A 25,356-nucleotide genomic window follows, 5' to 3' on the forward strand; every position below is an offset into this window, starting at 1 on the left:
TGGTTAGGGTTAGGGTTAGGTTTAGGGTTAGTGTTAGGGTTAGGGTTAGGGTTAGGGTTAGGGTTACGGTTATGGTTAGTTGGGTTAGGTTTATGGTAAGGGTTATTTGGGTAAATGTTAGGCTTGGGGTTAGTGTTAGGGCTAGTTGGTTTAGGGTTAGGGTTAGGGTTATTTGGTTTAGGGTTAGGTTTAGGGTCAGGGTTTGTATGGTTAGGGTTAGGGTTAGGGTTACTTGGGTTGGAGTTAGGGTTAGGGTTAGGGTTAGGGTTAGGGTTAGGGTTAGGGTTAGGGTTAGGGTTAGGGTTAGGGTTAGGGTTAGGGTTAGGGTTAGGGTTAGGTCTGGGGTTATTTGGTTTACGGTTAGGATTAGTTGGTTTAGGGTTAGGGTTATGGTTATTTGGGTTAGGATTAGCGTTAGTTGGGATAGTGTTACGGTTAGGGTTATTTGGTTTCGAGTTAGGGTTATGAGGGCTAGGGTTAGGGTTAGGGTTAGGGTTAGGGTTAGTTAGGTTAGGGTTAGCGTTTTGGTTGTTTGGGTCAGTGTCAGGGCTATTTCTGTTTGGGATAGGGCTAGATGCGTCTTGCTTAGGATTGTGTTTATTTGCGTTATGGTTAGGAGTTTTTGGGTTAGGGGTAGGGTTATTTGGGCTAGGGCTGGGGTTAGGGTTAGGGTTAGGGTTAGGGTTAGGGTTAGGGTTAGGTTTATGGTTAGGGTTAGGGTTAGGGTTACGGTTAGGTTTAGGGTTAGGGTTAAGTTTAGGTCTAGTTTTATTTGGTTTACGGTTAGGGTTAGATGGTTTAGGGTTAGTGATATGGCTATTTGGGTTAGGATTATGGTTAGTTGGGTTTGTGTTACGGTTAGCGTTATTTGGTTTCGAGTTAGGGTTATGTGGGCTAGGGTTAGGGTTAGGGTTAGGGTTAGGGTTAGTTGGTTTAGGGTTATGGTAAGGGTTATTAAGGTAAATGTTAGGCTTGGGGTTAGTATTAGGGCTAGTTGGTTTAGGGTTAGGGTTAGGGTTATTTGGTTTAGGGTTAGGTTTAGGGTCAGGGTTTGTATGGTTAGGGTTAGGGTTAGGGTTAGGGTTACTTGGGTTAGGGTTAGGGTTAGGGTTAGGGTTAGGGTTAGGGTTAGGGTTAGGGTTATGGTTATTTGGGTTAGTGTTAGGGCTATTTCTGTTACGGTTAGGGTTAGTTGCGTTGTGGTTAGGGTTAGTTTGTTATGGTTAAGGTTATTTGGGTTAGGGTTAGGGTTATTTGGTCTAGGGTTAGGGTTAGGGTTAGGGTTAGGGTTAGGGTTAGGGTTAGGGTTAGGGTTAGGGTTAGGGTTAGGTCTGGGGTTATTTGGTTTACGGTTAGGATTAGTTGGTTTAGGGTTCGGGTTATGGTTATTTTGGTTAGGATTAGCGTTAGTTGGGATAGTGTTACGGTTAGGGTTATTTGGTTTCGAGTTAGGGTTATGAGGGCTCGGGTTAGGGTTAGGGTTAGGGTTAGGGTTAGGGTTAGGGTTAGGGTTAGGGTTAGGGTTAGGTTTTGTAATAGGGTTAGAGTTACTTAGGTTAGGGTTAGGGTTATGGTTATTTAGGTTAGTGTTAGGGCTGTCTCTGTTTGGGTTAGGGTTAGTTACATTATGATTAGGGATAGGTTTATTTCCGTTAGGGTTAGGGTTATTTGGGTTAGGTTAGGTGTTATTTGGGCTAGGGTTAGGTTTAGGGTTAGGGTTAGGATTATGGTTAGGTTTAGGGTTATTTGGTTTACGGTTAGGGTTAGATGGTTTAGGGTCAGTGATATAGCTATTTGGGTTAGGATTAGGGTTAGTTGGGTTTGTGTTACGGTTAGCGTTATTTGGTTTCGAGTTAGGGTTATGTGGGCTAGGGTTAGGGTTAGGGTTAGAGTTAGGGTTAGGGTTAGGGTTAGTTGGTTTGGGGTTATGGTAAGGGTTATTTGGGTAAATGTTAGGCTTGGGGTTAGTGTTAGGGTTAGTTGGTTTAGGGTTAGGGTTAGGGTTATTTGGTTTAGGGTTAGGTTTAGGGTCAGGGTTTGTATGGTTAGGGTTATGGTTAGTGTCAGGGTTTGTATGGTTAGGGTTAGGGTTAGGGTTACTTGGGTTAGGGCTAGGGTTAGGGTTAGGGTTAGTGTTAGGGTTAGGGTTAGGGTTAGGATTATGGTTAGGGTTAGGGTTTATATTAGGGTTAGAAATACTTAGGTTAGGGTTAGGGTTATGGTTATTTGGGTTAGTGTTAGGGCTATTTCTGTTACGGTTAGGGTTAGTTGCGTTGTGGTTAGGGTTAGTTTGTTATGGTTAGGGTCATTTGGGTTAGGGTTAGGGTTATTTGGTCTAGGGTTAGGGTTAGGGTTAGGGTTAGGGTTAGGGTTAGGGTTAGGTCTAGGGTTATTTGGTTTACGGTTAGGATTAGTTGGTTTAGGGTTAGGGTTATGGTTATTTGGGTTAGGATTAGCGTTAGTTGGGATAGTGTTACGGTTAGGGTTATTTGGTTTCGAGTTAGGGTTATGAGGACTAGGGTTAGGGTTAGGGTTAGGGTTAGGGTTAGGGTTAGGGTTAGGGTTAGGGTTAGTTAGGTTAAGGTTAGGGTTTTGGTTATTTGGGTTAGTGTTAGGGCTATTTCTGTTTGGGTTAGTTTTAGTTGCGTTTTTCTTAGGGTTGGGTTTATTTGCGTCATGGTTTGGGGTATTTGGGTTAGGGTTAGTGATATGGCTATTTGGGTTAGGATTAGGTTTAGTTGGGTTTGTGTTACGGTTAGGGTTATTTGGTTTCGAGTTAGGGTTATGAGGGCTAGGGTTAGGGTTAGGGTGAGGGTTAGGGTTAGGGTTAGTTAGGTTAGGGTTAGGGTTTTGGTTATTTTGGTTAGTGTTAGGGCTATTTCTGTTTGGGTTATGGTTAGATGCGTCTTGCTTAGGATTGTGTTTATTTGTGTTATGGGTAGGAATATTTGGGTTAGGGTTAGGGTTAGGGTTATTTGGGCTAGGGCTAGTGTTAGGGTTAGCGTTAGCGTTAGGTCTAGGGTTATTTGGTTTACGGTTAGGGTTAGTTAGTTTAGGGTTAGTGATATGGCTATTTGGGTTAGGATTATGGTTAGTTGTGTTTGTGTTACGGTTAGCGTTATTTGGTTTCGAGTTAGGGTTATGTGGGCTAGGGTTAGGGTTAGGTTTAGGGTTAGGGTTAAGGTTAGAGTTAGGGTTAGGGTTATGGTTAGTTGGGTTAGTGTTATGGTTAGGGTTATTTGGGTAAAGGTTAGGTTTGGGGTTAGTGTTAGGGCTAGTTGGTTTAGGGTTAGGGTTAGGGTTATTTGGTTTAGGGTTAGGTTTAGAGTCAGGGTTTGTATGGTTAGGGTTAGGGTCCGGGTTAGGGTTACTTGGGTTAGGGTTAGGGTTGGGGTTAGGGTTAGGGTTAGGGTTAGGGTTAGGGTTAGGGTTATGGTTAGGGTTAGGGTTAGGGGTTAGGGTTAGGGTTAGGGTTAGGGTTAGGGTTAGGGTTAGGGTTAGGGTTAGGGTTAGGGTTAGGGTTAGGGTTAGGGTTAGGGTTAGGGTTAGGGTTAGGGTTAGGGTTAGGGTTAGGGTTAGGGTTAGGGTTAGGGTTAGGGTTAGGGTTAGGGTTAGGGTTAGGGTTAGGGTTAGGGTTAGGGTTAGGGTTAGGGTTAGGGTTAGGGTTAGGGTTAGGGTTAGGGTTAGGGTTTGGGTTAGGGTCAATGTTTGGCTTAGTGTTAGGGTTATGGTTAATTTTAGGTATTGGGTTAGTGTTTGGGTTAGGGTTGGAGTTAGCAGTTATGGTGTAGGTTATGAGTTGGCAGTTAGGGTCATGAGTTAGGAGTTAGGGTTAGAATTAGAATCTCTGTGTTAGTGTTTAGGTTAGGAGTTAGGGTTTGGGTTAGGTTAGGTCTGTTTTTAAGGTTAGGGTCTATTATTTGGTGCATGAGCTCGGAGTTTGGGTTATGAGTTAGCAGTTAGTGTTTTATTTACACGTTAGGGATTAGGGTTTGGTTTAGGATTTAGTTTTTCTGTTATGTTAATGTTAGGTTTAGTTTAGGGTTCGGGTTTGTGTTCGGGTTAGGGTTAGAGTTAGGGTTAGGGTTAGGGATATGGTTAGCGTTAGAGTCAGGGTTAGGGTTTGGATTAGGGTTTGGTTTAGATTTATGAGTTAAGGTGTGGGTTATGAGTTGGGAGTTAGGGTCATGAGTTAGGAGTTCTGCCTAGAGTTAGAATCTATAAGTTAGGGTTTGCGTTAGGAGTTAGGGTTTGGTTTAGGGTTAGGGTTAGAGTTTGGAGTTATGGTGTGAGTTATGAGTTGGGAGTCAGGGTCATGAGTTAGGAGTATGGGCTATAGTTGGAATCTAGCATTTAGGGTTAAGTTAGGGTGGGATGTCACTCCCAGATATTGTCTTCCCTGTCATCTGACTGGATGGCAAGAGAATTGTTCTTAAAAAGGAGGCATTGTCTGGAGAGGAATTCTGAATCTAAGATGATGTTCCCAGGAAATAACATCTAAAATAGACCCATTTATTTATTCACATTTGCTCTACAGCCAGTCATATTATGTGTGGTCCTTTTCTGCTTTTAGAAGAAAACCTTTAGCCTGACTGATGAAAAGTTTGGCAGTGTTGTTTTAAAATGCACTTATATTTATAATGACAATATGAAAAAGCTATTTATTGAAAAGCTCTGCTTGCTCTGGATTAGGAGCCTGCTAGCATTATTGTATAATATAATTGTGTATGTGCATATAAAGATACTAGTGTTTGCTTATGGAATTACAGAATCACAGAATGGTTTGGTTTGGAATGGACATTATAAATCATCTAATTACAACTCCCCTGCCATGGGCAGAGACACCTGTCACTAGAGCAGGTTGCACAGGGCTCCATCCAACTTGACCTTGAAGACTTCCAGGGATGGGGCATCCAGATCTCTGAGCAGCCTATTCCAGTTCAGCCTGTTCACCACCATCACAAGCAAAGAATTTCTTCCTAATATCTAATCTAAAACCTACTCTCTTTGAGTTTTAAGCCATTATCCCTTGTCCTAGCAATCCAGGCCCTTGTAAAAGGCTCTCTCCAGCTTTCTTGTAGCTCCCTTAAGATACTGAAAGGTGCTGTAAGGTTTCCCCTGACCATTCTCCAGGCTGAACAGCCCCAACTTTCTCAGCCTGTTTTCACAGGACAGATGTTCCATCTCTCTGATCATCTTGGTGGGCTCCCCTGGAGAGTCTCCAGCAGGTCCCTGTCCTTGCTGTGCTGGCACCCCAGAGCTGGTGCAGCCCTGCAGGTGGGGTCTGACAGAGCAGAGCAGAGGGGCAGAATCCCCTCCCTGGCCCTGCTGCCCACACTGCTTTGGATGCAGCCCAGGACACCCTTGGCTCTCTGGGCTGGGAGTGCCCATGGCTGGGTCATGTCCAGCCTCTCCTCCAGCAGCACCCCCAGGTCCTTCTGGGCAGGGCTGCTCTCATCTGTCCATCCCCAGCCGGTGCTGATACCAGGGGTTGCCCAACCTGGGTGCAGCACCCTGCACTTGGTCACGTTTAACCTCATAATATCCCCATTGGCCCACTTCTCCTGCTTGTCCATTATGTTATTGAAAAGCTTTTTCTATGTTTCTGTTAGTTGGAACACAGTAGATAAAGCAGATGAGAGAGAGAGTGAATGAATTCTATGCTAGCAGGACTTTTAGATGACAACCTACACCAGAAGCATGAAAAAACATCCTGCATTGGATTTTAAACCTTAGGCAGGGGGAAGATACAGAGATACAGAAGGTAATGAAACAAAATAGAAATGAAACTCCACCCTATTTTTTATACAAAATTTCATCTCAGATAAAAAAAAAAACATAAGTGAGATGTGAAAATGCAGCTAAAATTGCAATTAATAATTACTTTAAAAACTATGATAAATGAATGTAACTGTGTGGATTTTATTTTACAAAGCTTTTTTTTAAGCTTTAAACTACTATATCATATTGTAGATGGAGAGCAAAAGGCCTGTAGAAATGAAAAGAAGATGAAAAGAGAGTAACCTGGAAAAGGATTAAAAATTCATCTCTATTCTTTGTACCACTAAGTGCCAGCCTTTGTGCCTTAACGTACAAAGATCTCACTTAGCTTACTTACACAGTTTAGTGATCTTCTGTTCCCAGTCTTTGTTACTTGTGTGTCTGCTCGTATTAATCAGATCAGTTAATACATCTTTCTAGAATTTCAGGCTCAGATCTACCATTGCATTTTCATATGATAGGTTTTACAGGTTAATATTCCATGTATTTATTTATACAGTATACAGTATGCACTCCTGCAAAATAGTAAACTGAGTTTTTAATGTGCTTTCTGATTTTATAGCTGCATAGCTATTATACTGCTTTTTCAAATTCTCTAAAGTAATCCATTTCTCAATGTCAATCAGAATTTAGATGAAAATGTTAAAAAACACTTTGCATTTATATAGATGGATTTATACAGACCCTTACACCAATGTATCTGGTGTCCACACATTCTGTTAACATCGTGTATTGCTGAATTCTGATAAGAATCATCAAGTCTATGTTTCTGTTGCTACATCAAAAATTAATTACTTAAATTTAAAGCAGTTATGTTGGTGATACCCAGTTCCTCAAAACTCAGGAAAGCTGCTCACATGATAGTCTAAGTGAGGCAACAAGGCTGATAATAATGATGAAAATCAAGGCCTTATAGGTTTTCTTCTATCTTCCCTGCCTCTCCTATTTTAGAACATTTAACAGGTTAAAATACTAAGTCTAAAATGAGGTAATCAGCAGGAGAGACCAACAGGAGAGCAGGGGAATGTTAAGACCATTATCAATCTGCATATTAAAGGTTAGGCTGAGGATAGGGCAGAGGGCAGACTGTGTCAGCTGAACTTCAGATCAGTTCAAGCCACCTGAACTAGAAACAGAGCCTGCTGCTTCTTGTGGCTCTTCTGAAGCCTGACACAATTGGTGCATATTTGATTCCGTGATTATTTTTTATAAGTTATGCAAACTTTTCCTAATTTAGGGTTCTTTATTTTGAAAAAACAGTAAAATATTTGTTTTCAGTTCAGCAGCCTTGCTGTTTTGTAGAATGTCTTTTTGTCCTGTTCATGTTTATCTAGTTTGTTATTACAGTGATCTGAAAAGGCAATCTGACTAGATACGGGGTCAGGAAGTGTTGAGCCTGCCTTATGATAGTGCTAGAAATTAGATGACCTTATTCTGGCTTAATGTGTGTTGTCTTCAAAGCCAATTTTAAAACCTACTTCAGGTGAGCTTTTAGACACCTCAAGAACAGAACTATAGTGAATTGTAGGTGTGACTTCTGTCTGTGATGAAATGTAGGTCAAAAAGGGTGTGGATTGTTAAATGTGCTTTAAACTGTAAGGAATGGTTATCCTTTTGTATAATTAGTGCATTGACTGCCTTGAAAGTTGCTATGACAGGTTTTAAGGGCTTTTCTGAGGCACCAGAGAGTTGTCAGTTTTATTAAGTAAAGAGGCTTGTAACATAATCATAACTGATTTTTTCTAAAGATTTTGAAGTTGTTCCTTTAGATGCAGTGTTACAGCCTGTTCAGAGAGACCTTCTTTATGAGAGAGATCCACCCAGCATTAAAATACTTCTGCCAACAAACTGGCTCCATCTTATTTTACATCACAATGATGATCTCTTTTTTATATCAAAATATTAAGGGCACATACTGATGCATGTATTTTACCCAGAAACACTCTATTGAGTAAATAACCAATATGTACTTCATTATCAACTATTCAGTCCCTCGAAGGACTCTCCACTGGGCTGATCATCAGAATGCAGGAAGCAGGTCTCTACAAAAGCCATATTTTAAGCTGGGAGTTTATGAACTGTGGTGAATTTCAGAGGCTGGCTGACTCATTCATGACAATGACTTTGAGTTTTTTGATCATTTCTCTGGGCATATATGTAGAGATGAGTTTCCTTGTTCATCCTAGAGCTCAAAAAACTTGAAAATTTCTCCACGCTTCCCTAGAGTTTACTACAAAAAGTACACATAAACTAGTGTTTTCTGCAGGCTTGGGAGATTACCTCTGGTTTTATAGGTTATACTTCTGCTTCTGGAGCTTTAATTATTCACTGTTCAACTCTGTGATTTCTAGCACCTCAGTATATTGTATAACTTTAGCTTTACACTAAAAGTACCATCCTTTTCACTTCTGATTTGATCCTGGTCTCCTATATTTTTTGAGATGTTGTTTAGACATAAAGGATAAGATTCCTGTTTCAAGTCCACTTTTAAACGAAACTTTTCACAAGTCCATTAAAATCTTAAATAGTTAAATAGTGGCTGTAATCACTAACCTTCTATTCATAGGATTGTTACAGCTTGGTGACCCTTTTTTATTACAGGGAAGTTTTATTCTAGGTGTGAGTTATTGTTAATATAAACAGATGAATAAATATTTTGGCATAATCTGAATCAGTATGTTCAGTTTAAAAGGTATCATGAAGTTGTTCACAGAGGTATATTTTTGTTAGTGACTAACAAAACCATTCTTGAAAATATGATTTAATGTTTATCCATCGTAAGTTAATCAACCCCCTCCCCCAAAATAGACACATAAATAAATAAGCAAGACATCACCATACAATTTATCAGAACAATGAACAATTAATCATGTAATTGAACATAAAAACAGTTGTGCATTTAAATGTAGAAAACTTTGGTTCACTATTATTGTCACTTTGCCCTATTTATTTTGCCATAAAATGGAATTTAGAATTGCTTTAGATTTGCCTTCAAGAAATTTTGTCTTGGGGAAAGTCACCAGTGCTCAGGTAGCTTCTTTCCACCTGCTTTTATAAATCCTGGTATTTTAAGAATAGGTTGGCATAGGGCGTGATAAGGACTCTGTCCCTTTCTTTATGTAGAGCTTCTTTTTGTGATATTAATCTGTATTAAGCTTAGAAACCAGGGGAGCCCTGACCATTCTGATTATGGCACCTGATGATTAAACATAGCGGAGAAGCAAGTCCAGAGCTTGCTAAGGAAATGCCAGGCAGCAGGGCAGAAGACATTGCTGCATGTTAATTCGCAGATAAAGATGGGAATGATTCCAGTGTCCTTTGTCTATAGGTATGCACACAACCCTGTAATTGAAAAGGTGTCTGTAAGCTTCATCTAAGCCCTTAGTATTACAATCTGATTTTCAGGAACTTTGTTCCTGCAGGAGATACCAATGGCTTTTGCTTTTGCTGTTGACAAACAAATGGTTTTTTGTACAGTCTACATTTTTTAACCTTAAACCAAAAGCTGAATGTGTTGGGATACTTTGTTGCTGCTTGTTGCCTGTAATACTCAGTTTTTTAGTAAATGTTTTTTGGTAATCACATAAAGTAGTGTGATCTGCAGCTGATTTCCCTGTAAAGGACAGTTTTCCCCATGTTCCCCTCGTTGCTTGCTTAAGATTACTCATCACAGCTAAATGGCTGACTGTAGAATGACCCCTTAACTTGGGTAAAATAAAAAAAATAAATGTAGCAAAAGTGGAGACCTGTGATGGAAAGCTGCCCCAAATGTTACTGACTTTCTGAATGTCAATAGTGCTTAAGAGTATTTTGTACTTCCTCCATCTGTATTGAAAAAAAACATACGTAGTATCCCTGTCAGTTTCTGTTGACGTTGAGTTTGACAGTTTTGTAGATTTCAGGTGCTCTTGTTCGTTTCAACTAAACAAACCCCACACAGATAGCAGTGCGGACTGTGAAAATCACAGAATATGTCAGCAGAGATTGTTCTGGATCGGAACCATCCCAGGCTGGTGCCGGGCAGAGGGACAAGGCAGTCCGATTTCTAAACAGTTAATCCGGCCCTCCTGGGCGCTCCTGTCCCGCCGCCCGGCGCTGCCGGTCGCTGGGCGCGGCCGCAGTCTCTGATAAGTACCTGTGTGCAACTCTCGGCAGGAGCTGTGCAGGGCAAGGACAGTGGTAATATGAAACCAGTCTCGTTGGTTTTTGTTCATGGCCCTGGAGGCTGAAATCTGCATTCCAGATGAAACCTCCAGCAAATCGGAAGAGAGTCTCATTTTTTCCTACTTTCTTCTGCTTCAAGGGCGCTCACCCCTGTTGGCTCTGCCCGGCCGGGCACTGGGGGCTCCGCAAGAGCTTCAGGAGGGGGCACGGGAAACTTCAGAGTCGTTCGCTCGGGTTTCCATTTGACGCTTTTTGGTGATTATGGATTTACAAAAGAAGTTCTTTATCCTAGTGGAAAGACTATGCAAAGGAATCCGTCAGGAATTTTCTGCTGAAAACCACCCAGCGCTGGCGCACCGGGACAAGGAAGTAGGGAGCAGCGGCGGCGCGCTCGGCCCGGCAGGGCGCCTGCTGTAGCTGCTGCAGCTGCCGGGAGCTGGGGGCGCGCAGCCCGGCGGGGTGCGGAGCCCCGGGGGAACCATTGGCCGAGGCTTCAGACGAGGATAGTGCCGTGACAAACCCCTCTTGTGCGGGGCAACAAGTTCCAGACGCTGCCGAGAACTTTTTCTTACGGTGGGTCGTTCTGCTGCTCCCTTGGCGGAGCGGGGCCCCCGACGGCCGGGGCGGAAGGAGCGGCGGGGCGGCCCGGCCGGGAGCGCGGGAGGCCGGCGGCCTGTGCGGGCCGAGCCGGGCCGGGCCGGGCCGCCTGTTCCGCGCCCCGCCGGCAGCCTGAATGCGTGCAGTAGGTGTTGGCTCTGCGGTCAGCAGCGCTGCTGGAAGCGAACCTATTCTCTACGGCAGGCAACATGGAAGAACGTAATGGGATGCCTGACTGTAGTGAGCTTGTAGACGTGAAGAATACAGCAGAAAGCGACCCTGACCCACTCACTACATTTTCTGTGAAAACATTATTTGGATTTACAACTAAGCTTGAATCTACAGCTCCCGAAGAAGAAACAGTGCTTAAAGCATTTCAACCTTTGCACAGCAATATAAATACTCAGGCTAACACCTGGCATGAGAGGAATGATAATGGATGTAATGAGGACTCAGAAAATCAGCACAGCGTGGGTAGTACCAGTGGCCAAGCTGACCCAATGTCTGGCAGGCAAGCAGGCCTGGAGCTGGACTTAGCTGACCAAAAGGAATTACTTCTTCAGCATCTGAGGTTTGTTCAGACTTCTTTGTCTGAATCGGACAATGATGACAAGGATGCTATTCTTGTGCAAGGTACTTTGGTTCATACAACAAGTGACACAGAATCGGACACGGAGAATAAGGACCTAGACACCGATGAGAACAATGCAAGCAAATATGGGCTAAAAAACGCTGCTTTGTGTGCTGAGGCCTTGGACAATAGCAATCAAAAGAAGGAAGAGTCAGAATCAGAAGGGCACAGCAACAGTGATGACACTGTGGATACAGATGACATCGAGTTACACCCGCCATTCTCTAACCAGCCCACAAAAGAGCTGGACGGTATTCTACACTATGACTCCAGTGGAAAAGACAAAATGTTAATGGATGAGCAATTCACTCATTTGCTTGCTACAGGGGAATGCCCTCAAGAACTTTCAGATGAAGAACAAAGACCTTCCGTTGATAATGTATCACTCCAAAAAACAGCCCTGGCTGAAAAGACATTCCAGCTGCCTGCTTTCTTTAGTGGACTACGTGTGAGGAAAAAGGGACTAACCACAGAAGATGGGGAAACTGTTACAGAAATTAAACCAAGGGAGAATGATTTAGCTCTGCTTAAATTACGACAGCCTGTTAAGAAATCCAGTATTGCATCAGGTTTGACCATTAAAAAAAAATCATCTGAACCTAAAGCGAATCCCACTTTCCTAGAACAACTCTCGCACTTGTTAAACATAGAGGTCTCCAAGAATGAAGATAGAGCTGAGGACTCTGGTGAGGGATCTGGGGAGACCGAGGACAGTGATGAAGCTCAAGAGAACAAAGCCTCCAGCAAAAAAGAACCACGATTTCCCTCTGAGGAGATAAAATCAAGCCCTGCTGAATCTGCACTGGATGCTTTTAAAGCCTTATTCACACGACCTCCCAAGAAGGAAACAACTGCAGATACTTCAGAGCTGGAAGCCCTGAAACGCAAAATGAGAAATGAAAAAGAGTCCTTGAAAGCTGTATTTGAAAGGTCAAAATCAAAACCTGGGGACGGACCATCAGACAAATCTGTAGGTTGAATTAATTTTTCTTCCTAAGATCTGGAAGTAGAAGGATTAAATTCTAGTTTAAGGATTAGATTCTTGTTTAAATATTATTGGTGGGGACTTAAGATCAAAATGTCAGAATTGCTCTTCTTTTGACAATCTCAAATTTTGGATTCCCAGCCGAGGAAGTCTTGGGGCTAATTTCTCAGAATTTTTGATCGTCTGCAATTGAAGCAGAATTCAGCCACAACTGATGGTGACAGTAAAAGCCTCTCAGTTAGAAGTGAGAACTTAAAAATCAGTTTGTGATTTTAAATAACAGTTCTCCGTATGTTAATTATGGCTTTAAAATAGTTTGATGCTGCAGATATTTGCTGTAATATTATTTAACAGTTTATCAATCTCACTGTTTTCTTTCATTGAGTATTTTATTTCTAATAGTAATATTGCATTTTACCTGTAGGAATAATTTTATCATAAGAGTTGATACAAGAAGTTGTGGATGATTTTCAGCTCAGTTTGTTCAAGACATAGAACAGGAAGTTTGGTTTTTTTCTTGTTTACATGCATAATATCTGGCTTTTCAAATATTGATAAACATTTAACCTTATCCAGATGTAACTTAGTGATTTCAATTAGACAACTCAAGTTTTTTATTAATGTAAGTGTTTGCAAGGCATATGGAGATGTAGTTAGTATATTAAAAATACCAATGCAAAGTTTTCATACAATCATAAATTACTTTTAATGTGATTTGAACTCTTTAGTTAAATGAGTAACCTTTGGGTTGGCATTCCCCCAACCCAAAGTTCTTACAGCCACATCTTTAGCAGACGTAATTGGCCCAGGAGACTGTTGTTGGCTGAAGGGGGAATTACTGAAGGATTCAATTTTCAGGATTGGATCTTAAATCTGAAGCTACTTAAATTAATTTTCTGTGTTGGTTATACTGTCTTTAAAACTTTTATTTTTTTCATAATATATATAAAAAAAAGCAACATGTAAAAATCCTGGCCAACACTTGGGTAGACAGATAATACCAGTTTGTAGTAAATTACCTCTGGGGAGGAGAAAACAGGTATTCATTGGCTGTGGAATGTACAGTAAGTGCAGTCTGTGTGTGCCCTTCCCATTCCTGGCTTGCTCCTTCCTGCTTACACAGCGGCTGTGCTGGCGTCAGCGTTCGTGTGGCTCACAGCAAACCTATTTGAGAAGCTGTCATCACACACAGGGAGGGAGGAGGCACAGGAGTCTGCAGGAGTGGCTTTTATAAATGTCTGCTTAATGTCCGGTCTAGTGCAAATCTGTATTTTCTCAGGGCAAAGCCGGAGTCCAAGGGTCTAGTCTTTCCTTTCCCTTGCTCCTGTGGGTCATTTATGGGGCCATTTTCATATAGGGTTTCACTGTTGTTGCACTTGTGTCTATGCGATTACTTGTAGTAAAATGTTGTAAATCAGATTACAGAAATATTGGAGATACAAAAAAACACCCAAAAAATCGTTCTAGAAGAATGCTTGTCTAGTGGGTCATTCCCCCTCCACCCCCTTGCCCATTTAAAGAGTTATTTTAGCGTTCCAGTTGACAGTGCAGTCCCATTAACAGCTGCAGCATTACTTTGATGTGGCAGCATTACCTGGTATGTGGACTGAGCAATCTGCTGGGGGTGGGGCATGAATTTCATAAACTAGCTCTGCTTCCAGAAAATTACGTTGTCAAATCATGTCTTAGGTGAATTGCTCTAATGTTTACTTGTCAGAGGAGCACGCTCTGGGATATTTCTCTCTGGAAGAAAGATACAGGAAAAGCCCCTAGCATTTGTGACCACCTCTGTGGTTCACCAAAGGGCAGACAGCTCTTCACAGTGATGTGAACAGTTTCAACAAATCACTGCATGTCATATGCATTATGCTACTTTCCTCCTCAAAAATATTTTCCTACACTGATTTATTTGTGTCCTTTCCAACCAACTCAGCACTGTTTCAATCAATAGAATGAGAAGATAATCTTTCTGGAGCACATGTGTAGAGCTGAGCATGACAATTGCTGTTTGGAATCAATTGATACTGCAGACATTAATTTTATCTTGTATAATTTTTAACAGCCTGACCTGAGTCCCTCAGAGCAAGATGACAAGACTCCAGGGAGACTCCAGACTGTCTGGCCACCACCAAAAGCAAATCATGAAGAAGTAAAAGTAGGATTAAAGTACACAGAAGCAGGTAAAACAAAGAGGTGAAGCATTTGCAGAAATTAGTTTCTGACATTTTTAGTCTTGTTCAATACAGAGATGGTCATAAGTCACAATATTTCTTATCTGGAAAAACAGACCTTACGTTTCATATGTGTGGTTTACTGCTACTTCTTAATTCTGCACCTGATTTTTAAATGTAAATGGCTAAATATGTGTTGAAATCTACTAAATTGCCTGCGCAAATTAATGAGGAAAGAAGTGGGGTTTTTTTGATAAATTAGGTTGTCTATTTCCAGCGGGATTTTGTTCAAATGAGTGAGTGACAAATTGGTGAATGCGTGGCAGCGTGACTGCCTTTTCTGATGCCTTGGTGCAGGGGGGCAGCTCCCTGCTGAGCTCTGGTCTGGCTGCAGAATGAAAACACCATTATTGCAACATGTGTATGAACAGAGAAATGCTCATATCCAGTTGGGCCACTTCTCTAGCTAGCCACATATATTGCAAGTCCTATGCAAGTGTATGTCCAGAGTGCAATGCTAATTATCAGATAAACTTTCCACAGAAAAATATATCTTGGGTTTTTTTGTTATTTAGATATTTACATAAGATACTTACAAGGGAGAAAGTTATTATTTTAGCCACCACAACCCGGGTTAAAATTTTTATTCTTGAATGTAAAACAGGAACTCCTTGATATTCAGAAATTAACCATAAACTGAGGAATAATATGAAATATTAAAGTGAAGACAATAGGCCATCTCTTTTTCAGGTACCTGGAGATTTTAGAAAATACCACCTAGAAAGTATTAAGTGGAACTATAAAAAAGCTTTTATACTACTTTGCTGTGAGAAATTGTTCAGAGTGATGCTGTGTGGCTCTTTCTGATTCCGGTGGATATCCATCTGACCTTGTATTTGAGAAACAGTACTCCTATTTGTTCTATCAATTGCTTTTTATTGCTTAGTCTTTCTTCCCCTTTTTTCAGTTTTCTCTGCTTTAATCTTTCTTTTTTTGTGGAGTGGGAATAATACTGGAAGTGTAAAAGTTGTTGGAAGATTGAGAAAACTTGGTTTTAACAAAAACAGCATGGTTCTAATATATAGAATTGTATTTAATATGTAGAATTGAATTTACGTTGCATCTGATTGATCTGAACTTGGGAGTCTATCACTTAGATGACCAGGACAGGTATTCAGCTATTGGCAAGTTGATGTTACTCTTGGATTTTTATTAGAGGCTACATGCTTGCTATATTTAATTTTACCCAAACAAATATTTATCCGTCTAATGACTAATCATCTGTGGCAAAACATACGCTTAAATAAATAAAAAAAGAAAACTGAATTAACAAAAGCTCCAGATTCTACTACTTGTAGAGAAATTAGGTCATGCTTTCTTGAAATTTGAATGGAAAAGACAGACTGGCTGAGAGCCCATGTAAATTGTTACTCTTGTTACTGTGATATTTTGGGTGGCAGTGTCATCAACATGTTGATGGTTTGTTTGCTAAGTCAAATTTTTATAGACCAGATTCTGCAGTTCATTAGTTGCTCCAGTGTCTGGCAGAGGGATTTGAATGAAAACAAACCCCTGGTGATTCAGCTGCGATGAGATGTAAGCAGTGCTTTTAAAGGAAATAGGCAAAGACTATGTTTGCATGTTAAGACTATGTTAAGACCTCAGTAAAGTTATAGGTGTGCCTCAGAGATTGGCAGGTTTGTTTCTTTCAGCTACTTAGGGATGCCCAGAAAGCAGTTGTAAGTTGCACATGATAGATCACTTACATTGGCTGTTCTGAGGACTTGTGGGACTGTTTTAAAGCATTATGCACAGGAATGAATTTATAGAGTCTCCTACAAGTGAAGCAGGGTATTGTTCATGAGTCATGATGATACAGTTATAAGAGTAGGACAAATGTTGGTCTTATTGCTGGGATTTGTGGTGTTTTTAATGAATATGAATGTGGCAATACAGCAAAACTTCTAAATTCACAATCTTCTCTCTGACACTAGTAGGTACCTTCAAAGTGCATGTCTATCCTGGCATTTCCCCTCATGCCCCTTTGCATCCAAAATTCCCTTCCAGCCGGAAATACTTGAGGAGCTTCTTGACCTGCTTTTATGAAGTTGGTTTCTTAAAAATAAACTATAATACAGGTTAAACATCTGCGTTATTTAAATTGACTGGTCTAAACCAAAAACCCTATTTCTTACCTCAGTGTCTTGTCCTGACTACTAAGATCAAATGAAAAATTTGCGATCTCAGAATAGAGTTCAAAAATTGTGTGTAGCAGGGACATTCGTGATTCCAGTCCTTCTCCACTGATGTTCCTGAACTGATGAATATCTAGATCACGAAAAATGCTGAAGTGGTTAGTTTTATTAACTTTCAGTCAATAATTTATGTTAGTGTTTTAATTTCTGTGATGAAGGGTTTCATCTACCAAAACAATAGGAATTTATTTAAAAACAATAATAAAAGGATGAATTATTAGGTAAGTATTCATTTAGCACAGCTTTATTTTAGGCTTAGACAAAATATATGGTCACATCTAAGGGTAAATTTGTCAACATTTATCTTTGTACTTCTAACAGGGTACACGAATATATACATATTTTATGAGGTAGCATGTTGTTTTTTTTTCATTTGTCATGATAAAATAGGATTTAAGTAAGACTGAAAACTTGAAAGTTGGAATACAATATTCTTTTTTGCAATTCTACGCTGTCTTTGATTTACTGTCTTCATCACCATGCACTATGACAACTATGACAGGAAGGTAGGGATATTGAGGGAGCGTATTCCTGTCTTTTTGATCTTTTCTCACCTCCTTGTCATGTTTTCCCTCATTGTTCTTGTTGCCTAGTGGAAGCAAGAAATTCAGGCTTAATTTGGCCTACGCAGCAGACATCACAGTGACTCATAGCAGCTTGGAGGAGTAGCTAACTCCCTTCTGAGGCTCATAGTCTGGCTTCATGTGTGGGAAACCAACTGAAAAGCAAATGGACATAACAAGGAACACGTGTATGAGGCTGACTAGGCCTGTTAGGAACATTACAAGTGAAAGAAGTTAGGGATGCAACTGAGCACCAGGTTTTTTTCATGCATTTGATAACTGCTTGTGCAGTCATAATATTGTCTCCTGCAGTATCCCAATCTTGGGTTGTTCATTTTGAGTTGAATGGATGATGTTGCAATGTTTTGGTTTAACTTATGTTTTCTTAGTTCTTTAATGCATGTGTTTCCATAGAGCAAGTGACTGTGTTGTCAACTTGCTCTCTGTAATTAGCACAAGCTGCTTGCATGATTCTCTAGAGAAACTGGAACTTCTTTGAAGTGTGTCTAGAATAGCTGAAGTCCAGAAAGTCTGTACTACATTTATGTCCTGGAAGACTAGAAAAAGGGTACTTTCTGTGCATATATTTTTGGTCCTAAACTTCTGTTTCTCTGCTTTCATTTAAAATTGTTTTTTTGTTTATCCTCCATAATTCTTGGACAGACCTCACATTTTTAAGCATTAACTCTGGCAGAAGGGTAGATATGCCAGCCATTATGTGTGGTGAAAATATCTAGCCAGATAGATAATTAATGTCTATACTGAAGAAATTCATCTGTGATACTGCATCACATTGAATCCACATATAATGAATATCTCAACTACTGTGTATGACTAGGTCAGCACTGGCAGACACATGTCCAGGAAAATGAGTTTAGGCATGGGCTCTGCAACTCATAAAACTACTTATGTTTGAAGAACAGTCTCCATGTTAGGTGGTATAGATATATATATTCTGTTATTAACAATACCATTTTAGCCTTCAGGAGTTCCTTATATATAACAGAGAGAGTTTAGTCTTTTGCTTAGCAAAACAGAAATGTTAAAAGTAATGAGAAAGAGTCTTGTGGGAGACTGTCCTGTGGGAGAAAACGTTAAAAAAAGCATCTTGGAAAAATTAATACATTTAGTGAGTTTTTTTAGTTTTTTCAGTGTTTTCTTTTTAATTCAAATGTCTGTATTTAACATTTTTAAATCCCATTTTCTCATAGTCTGTCTGTTCATCGTCTTTAAATCTGCAGTGAGGTAATGCTGTCTCTATGGTGCCACATTTTCTATAACAGTCTGTGATGGTGTAAGCACAATTTACAGGGCAAATAAGAAAATCAGGAAGTGTCTGATAAAGGCCTTATTAGACAAAAAATATCTGCGTAAATGAGGAATGAAATGTAAAATAATGGCACAGGTTTATTGCTAAGTCTAAAATATATTAAATCCTTGATCTCCTATACTCTTAGTTCCCAGCAAGATAATCCCTTTATGGCCATGATGTAGATGCAGGGAATAACCACCTTATGTGAGAAAAAGAGACGCATAATGGTTGGAACAAAAACATGAGAGATAAGAACATGATTTCTTATCTTTCTTTAACATAAGCTTCCTTTGTGGCCTTGAACAGTTTGTGTTTGTCTTCAAAAGAAAGACAATGCTTGATGTTAAGTGTCCTGAAAAAAGGTTGCTCTAACAGTGGCTACCAACAGTTGATTTCATCCTAAGGAAAAAAAAAAAAAAAGTAACTTAAGTTTCTTTCATTTCAGTGTGGTGTTTGGGGTTTAGTTTTGGGATTCTATTATAAATTTTACTGTAGTGGATTAGATCAAGCAGCAGTATAGCAAAAAGGTTATTTTGCATTTATTCAAGGTAGTGCTTTTGGGATTGAATCACTGATCAATTTTTCAATTTATCAATTTGATGTGACCTCAAAGTGCATGAAGTTTTTATAAATTATTTTACTACAGTTTACTGCATTTATTGTGTAGCATGACAGGTAGATGTAATTCATTTCATAATCAGACATATACACTGGTGTGTTTTTGAGAAGCTGGGGGTATTATTACAAATCAGATTTTGGTAGCCATATTATATTCTAGAGTGACAATGACATTTTTTCCCCTTACTTATGATAGCTAAAGCTATGATCTTATGGATTTAGAAGGTATTGGGTATAATGCTGCTCAGAAATCTCTATAGCCACAGAGAGGTTGTACATGTGCTGATCACTACAGCAGTCACTTTTCCAAATATCTTGCAGCACAATGTGCTAAGATTTACTTTGAAAATAGTAACAAAAACCATGCTCAAATACAGTCAAGCAACAAAAATATCCTTTGCTTTTCCCTCCCCACCTCACGTGACACTGTCATTCATATGGTGCCTCTTGAGATAGGAACAAAGAGATAGACATCTGTGGATGATTCATATTTGTTGTTAAGATGTTTGTGTTCCATTTTCAGTCTTTTTGCTACTTTCTGGAATGGCTTCAGGAAAGTTTTGGGAAGCTTTCCAAGCTTCAGTTTATCCATCCATAAAATTAGGATAAGAATTCTGACCTATTTTTCAAGTCAAATTAAATTCCCTTTCTGTTTATAAGCTCTTAGCGTTAGATAGAGATGCAGAATAGGAAGGAATATTGACTTTTTAAACTTAAATCTTAAAAAAGAAAACCCAGACCAACCCCACAGTTACAGAATGGTAACTGTACCTAAGGCCATGAGGTAAAATGTCCATGCCTTCTGATACAATGAGGATTAGAGTTCTACAAGGTGAGAGGGAAGAAGAGTTATGCTCCAGTTTTTCAGTAAAAATCATGGCCTTTTTTTTTTGTTATGCATTCTCTCTATAGAACTGTTGTAATTTTAGGAGACCTGATGTTTTTTGAGTCTGGGTGCATGCTTTGCAGCAGGTGCCTGACAAGGACAGGTTTTACAGTAGCCAAAGCAATATCTCCATACTCACTTATGTGTAGCCATGGATACCAGCATGCTTAAGATTCACATACACAGCAGCTTTAGTCCACTCGCTGTAGAAAGCTGATTTCTAAGTTTAATACTTTCCTAGGGAGAAGATTAATCTGTTGCCTGATTATAATGAAGGAAAATTGTGTGAATTATTTCTTTTACTGTAGTTTTAATTTTGAAATGTAGACTACGCTATGGACCTGAGCAATCCAATTTTGCAAAGACCCCAAACAGTCACAGGGTTTTACGAGATGATTCTTGTTATATAACTGAAACACAGAGAAAGAGCAATTGTGTACGCAAGAAGAATGACTTTGTATTTTATTTCCATGGTTCTATTTCAAAATATATGAAGCCCTTTGTGTAACAGAAATGCCTTTGAGTTTTATTGAATTCCCCTTCCTGTTCTTCAGTCTTGCTGTTCACTTGTTATGATGCTTTCTGAAAATTTGCACCTGCATTTAGAACTGCTTTTTAGATTTCTTCTTTTCTTTAGACAAATTCAGTATCAGTCCTGCCAAGTTTGCTCCCTCTGCTATGGCACAGACATGTACTCTGTAATAAATCTGTTCCTCATGTTTGCTGTTAAAGAGTTACTTGTTTACCATATTGCATTGGTGAACGTGATCCTGTAATAGATTGGTTTTGTAAATATTGAGGAAGAATTAGTGTTGAGTGTCCCGAGCAGCAGTACCTCTAGGGTTGCCTTACTGGGAGGGTGAAATGACAAGACAAACTATTCATCTCTGCTATCAGGTAAATGAACTGTAACTGTAACCCCTCGCAGCTGAGGAATGGTCAGGCAGATAAGTTACTCAGGTGACTGCTTTTGAATAGTGCTTTATACTGCTTTGCAATCAGAAAGAGGAGTAACTGTTTTCCTCATTTCCATAACAGACCATCAATGGGGTGCTGGTTTTTCCATAGGAAGCTGGTTCTTTGTGGATACGGTTCTGTTATTCTTGGGGAATTCAGTGGCTAATGTGAAGATACTTCATGTCCTGTTGTAGGTTTACTTTGGTGTCCTCTGTATTATTTAAGTACCTGACAGTATTTGGCTTGTTTTGTACTGTTTATTTTCCACAGGTCCCTCTTCGTTTTTCTGCTTTCCTCACATCTGCCATATTTTCACTGAATCAGAATCTTTAAGGTGCTGAGAATGTTTGAAATTTTAGGTTTGGAGAGTTCTTCCTTGTCTTAAAAATGAAACAAAAAACCAAAACAAACAAAAAGAAAACGGAAAAAAAACCCCCCCACCCAAACCAAAACTAAGCTGATGTGAAGGATGTCTGCTCATTTCCCAGTCTGTGGATTTGGCATCCTTACATGTAATAAGTTACTGGTCTGTAAAAGTTCAATACAGTGGGAAGTAAAGAAGAGAGGATAAATAGGAGTAGATGGAATGGGGTTGAGGGAAGGAGGATTAGAATAATGTTTTAAAACAACACACAGTATTGTTTTATCCAATCCCCTATCCCTGAAAGACAGGTAATTTTGCGACTTTCTTTGAGCATAAATAAGTTTTAATTTCCTAGTTACAAAAAGATGCTTAAATGTAGTTATGCTTTATAAAAACCAATCCAAGACTGAACAAATTAGATTTTGAAAGTTTTTCATGTGTATTTTTATTGAAAGAAAATCCTAAAAGTTTGCTGCTGTTTTATGACTGTAGCCTGAGAAAGCCTGGAAGGTCGCATTAATACATCTGTAAAAATAAATAATTTAGAAGGTGTAGCTGTGGTGAGTAAGTTCCCTTATGACACCTGGTGGTTAACGATGAGAAGTACATGGGGAAATAGAGGAGGAAACAAATGCTGTAGTAAAGGGGAATATTGAAATGGAACCAAGGGTTACCATGCAGGGAGAAAACATTAAGAAACTTGCATTATTCTGAAATTTAATGAATCAGCGCAATTATAAGTTAATGATTTTCTTTATACTACAGGGTGTGGTACATCTCAAGAAAGGTAGATTGCACTCAAGTTTTCCAGCTTTTCTTCTCTAATTACTTTAAAATTGTGTTAACATTATTTTGCATGTTTCTACACACCGAGTTTAATATGTATGGCTTTTTACAAAAATGAGTTTACTGACCAGAAGTGGCTATATAGGTCATTTAACTTCAAAGCTTCTTCTTTCTACATGAAGTTTTGAGATTATGGCAGAGAAGTTTCCTAAATTGCTGTGTAAAGTTTTGAATAGTAACCCATCTACTTGAAATGTGAGTTATGGAGATTTCTGTGGGAAAGGTTTTCATGTAAGATTGTATTTAAAATTATTTAACTAGGTAAGTTGTTTTATTATCAAAGAAGAAAAGGTAATTCTTGCATAGCACAGTTGTGAGCACAGTAGAGTAATACTGAATTTGTGAATGCGTATACTTGCTTTTTGCAACAGTTTTGAAGAATGGAAATTTCCCTTCTGAACATTGTGACCCACCCTATCCAGTATTTCTAGGGTGGTAGGTTGACCAGTGAATGCTTATTTTCTTTTAGAAATGTTGGTGAAGAGTGCAGCACACTCAGCATTATAAGATTTTCATGAGCATTCGTTGACTATATTTGTAAACATTGTTGCTGCTTTGTGTTCAGACAAGTTCTGTGTTGTGTTAAAACTGAACATACATTAGAGATTTTGATTATATAGGTTGTCCAAAGCATTCACATTTTATTTTGTGTTCAGTTTTCATGCATTAGAAAAGCATGCATGGATTAGTGTGTATTTTCTTTGCAAAACAGTGAAGCATGCCTCCTATTTTACTAATCATCAGGAATATTTTTTATGTTTTATTTCCGCCACCTGGTGGCATATTTTTGTCTGTCACATATGTCTGCAGTATGTACAGTCTAAAACTTTCTTTTTCATATGCATGTTTTGGAAATGAAAGGCAAAATGAGGAATTCTTGAAAGTGTTCCCACCCCAAACTTTCGTCTTCTAATCAGATTGTAGGGAATTAATCTCTCAGAAAAGTCTATGCTTTCTGATCTGCTTTGGTCTCCTTCCCTTACCTTACAACATGAAAATTCAATAATGAGTGAGCATGGATTTCCAATTGTAAGTCTTGAGGAATGAAGAAAATCAGCATGTGATATTCTGTGTATATATCAAGCTGAGAGCTTTATAGATACATTTCCAAGTGTATTTGGTTTTCATGGCCTGTTTTTGGTAGTGGGAGATACTGCAGATGTGGCTTTGTTTTCATAGTGTTACTGCATGTGGCCCATGGTTAACCAAGGAATGTCCATGGGATATTTTTACATGGTAGAAATTTATTTAAGTACTTGCTATTTGATTTTGGTGATTTGATAGGCAGTGCTAGTGAAATTAGGCAGTTCACAAGCAGCTGATAATTTTTTGCAAGATAAAACAATATAAGGGGGAGCTGAAAATACTGAGTTATATATTTTTAGTAATGAATGAAAAGCAGGGGGTGTGCAAGACTCCCTGCTAGAACACGTAGCTAATGAGTGTCAAATACAAATTCCCTGAGTAAAGCTTAAATACAGTCTTACTTATGCTTTTGTCTCTAGCTCACCTAAAGCTTTTCAAGGAGGGACCAGCAGGTGGGTGGAACAGTGTAATGTTGTCTGTGTCTAGTCTTTGGTCTCTTTTGTTATCATCTAGGTAGTATTTGTCTTTCCTTGATGGAATAGAAGTGGTAAAGTCTGAGTCTGCTATATCTACCACTGTTTAGAACTAAAAATTTGGTAAGACTAGAGAAGTTCTATAATAGTTTAGGAACTGTTTTCAGAATTCTAGCTTATGCTACTTCAGTTTCAATGGCTGCCATCCCACTAAAGTGAGTGGAATTTAGATAATTTCTTCTTAATCTCACATTAGACATGTTGTAATCTGGCAGTGTTTTTTCTCCTCGAGTCTTTGGAGCAAAGACGACAGTGAAAATTAAAGCAATAGATCTTAATATTAGTCATGGAAAACTATTTGGACATACACTGATTCTTATTCAAAACAAGAGCACGTGTAAGGCTGTCAGAGAAATACAGTAAAATCCCATTGACAACCGTGTGAGACTTAAATACTAACTGATAATATCATTAGTAATCATAGAATCATGGAATATTAAGGGATTAGAATGGATCTTAAAGATCATCTAGTACCACCACCCCTGCCATGGGCAGGGACACCTCCCAGTAATGAATCAGTAGGGATGTCTTTTGAAGGAAAAGGAGGTTTAATTGTCCTTTAAGAAAAAGAATTAACTATGTTAACCTGATCTTTGGAAGTTTATTTCACTTATAACGCCTGCTATGTCTTTGTTTTCTTGCTCAGTACCTACTGAGAGCAGGACATGCAGAGCATTGGCCGGTTTTGGATTTTAAGTGAAGCTTAAGGAAGACATTTTGAGCAAAGGCTGACTCAGAAGCTCCTTTTAAGCAGCTCTTTTGAATTATCAAATTATAGAATCATAGAATAGTTTGGGATGGAAAGGACCTTAAAGATCATCTAGTCCCAGCTGCCCCATCAGGTCCAGGGACACTTCCCAGTAGACCACGTAGCTCAATGTCTCATTCAGCCTGGCCTTGAACGCTGCCAGGGATGGGCACTTACTGTCAAAATGTATAATAACTAAATGAAACTGAGTTGGAATGCATTTTAAAAGAGGAGTTTCTGATAGTATTCCTCTTTTTTCTATAATAACTTTTCACATTTGCAATTGCTTGCTGAAGTAACTGACAAAACTGCATAAGGCATATTTCAAAGGCATATTTTTCTTTGTATGTTTATTCATTAGGTAATTTCCTGTTGTCATGCTTTTCACAGAATTACAGAACAGCAATCTACTGACTTAAAAATCTGTAAGGATTAAGCTTTGGTTGTTTTTTTCTTGATCTTTTTTTAAATTGAGTTAGGAATACTAGACGTTGGTGAGGATTCAGTGTGATTATCTTAAAAGATTAAAAAACAAACCTTATGACCAGGATAAACTCTTCTCACATTATGTCACTGAAGAACTACTCCTTGATTCTACTACAAAACACCATTTAGATGATGATGTGAGAGGACATCATATTAGAAGAAATAAATCCCAAGCGCTTTGAAGCTCTCCTGTTCCCTTTGAAGTTTCATAATGGCAGTCCAATCATGTTTGTCTCAGCTGTATGGATATTTCTTGGGAAATAAGACCGTGTTAAGACAATTTTGCATTAATTAAAGTGACTTGTATTGGAACTTGTTAAAATTTCCCTGCACATGCCATTAGTGATCTTAGGTTAGGAAAGTTATATTGTCT

General features: G+C 39.2%; 1 protein-coding gene across 3 annotated transcripts in view; it reads left to right on the forward strand.

Moving 5' to 3' along the window:
* Window positions 1–25,356, forward strand: part of FMN1 (formin 1) — a 496,625-nt gene that overhangs the window by 355,407 nt on the left and 115,862 nt on the right. For 2 of the 3 annotated variants that reach the window (XM_088167196.1, XM_088167197.1), the window contains exon 4: window positions 14,221–14,338. In XM_088167196.1, the coding sequence (XP_088023322.1) occupies window positions 14,221–14,338 (118 nt within the window). Of the gene's footprint in view, window positions 1–10,676; window positions 12,144–14,220; window positions 14,339–25,356 lie in introns of those variants that run through there. The other variant, XM_014891233.2, reaches the window with a different exon arrangement.

Source organism: Sturnus vulgaris, chromosome 6 (genome assembly GCF_052056855.1).
Source record: "Sturnus vulgaris isolate bStuVul1 chromosome 6, bStuVul1.hap1, whole genome shotgun sequence".
NCBI classification, from domain to species: domain Eukaryota; kingdom Metazoa; phylum Chordata; class Aves; order Passeriformes; family Sturnidae; genus Sturnus; species Sturnus vulgaris.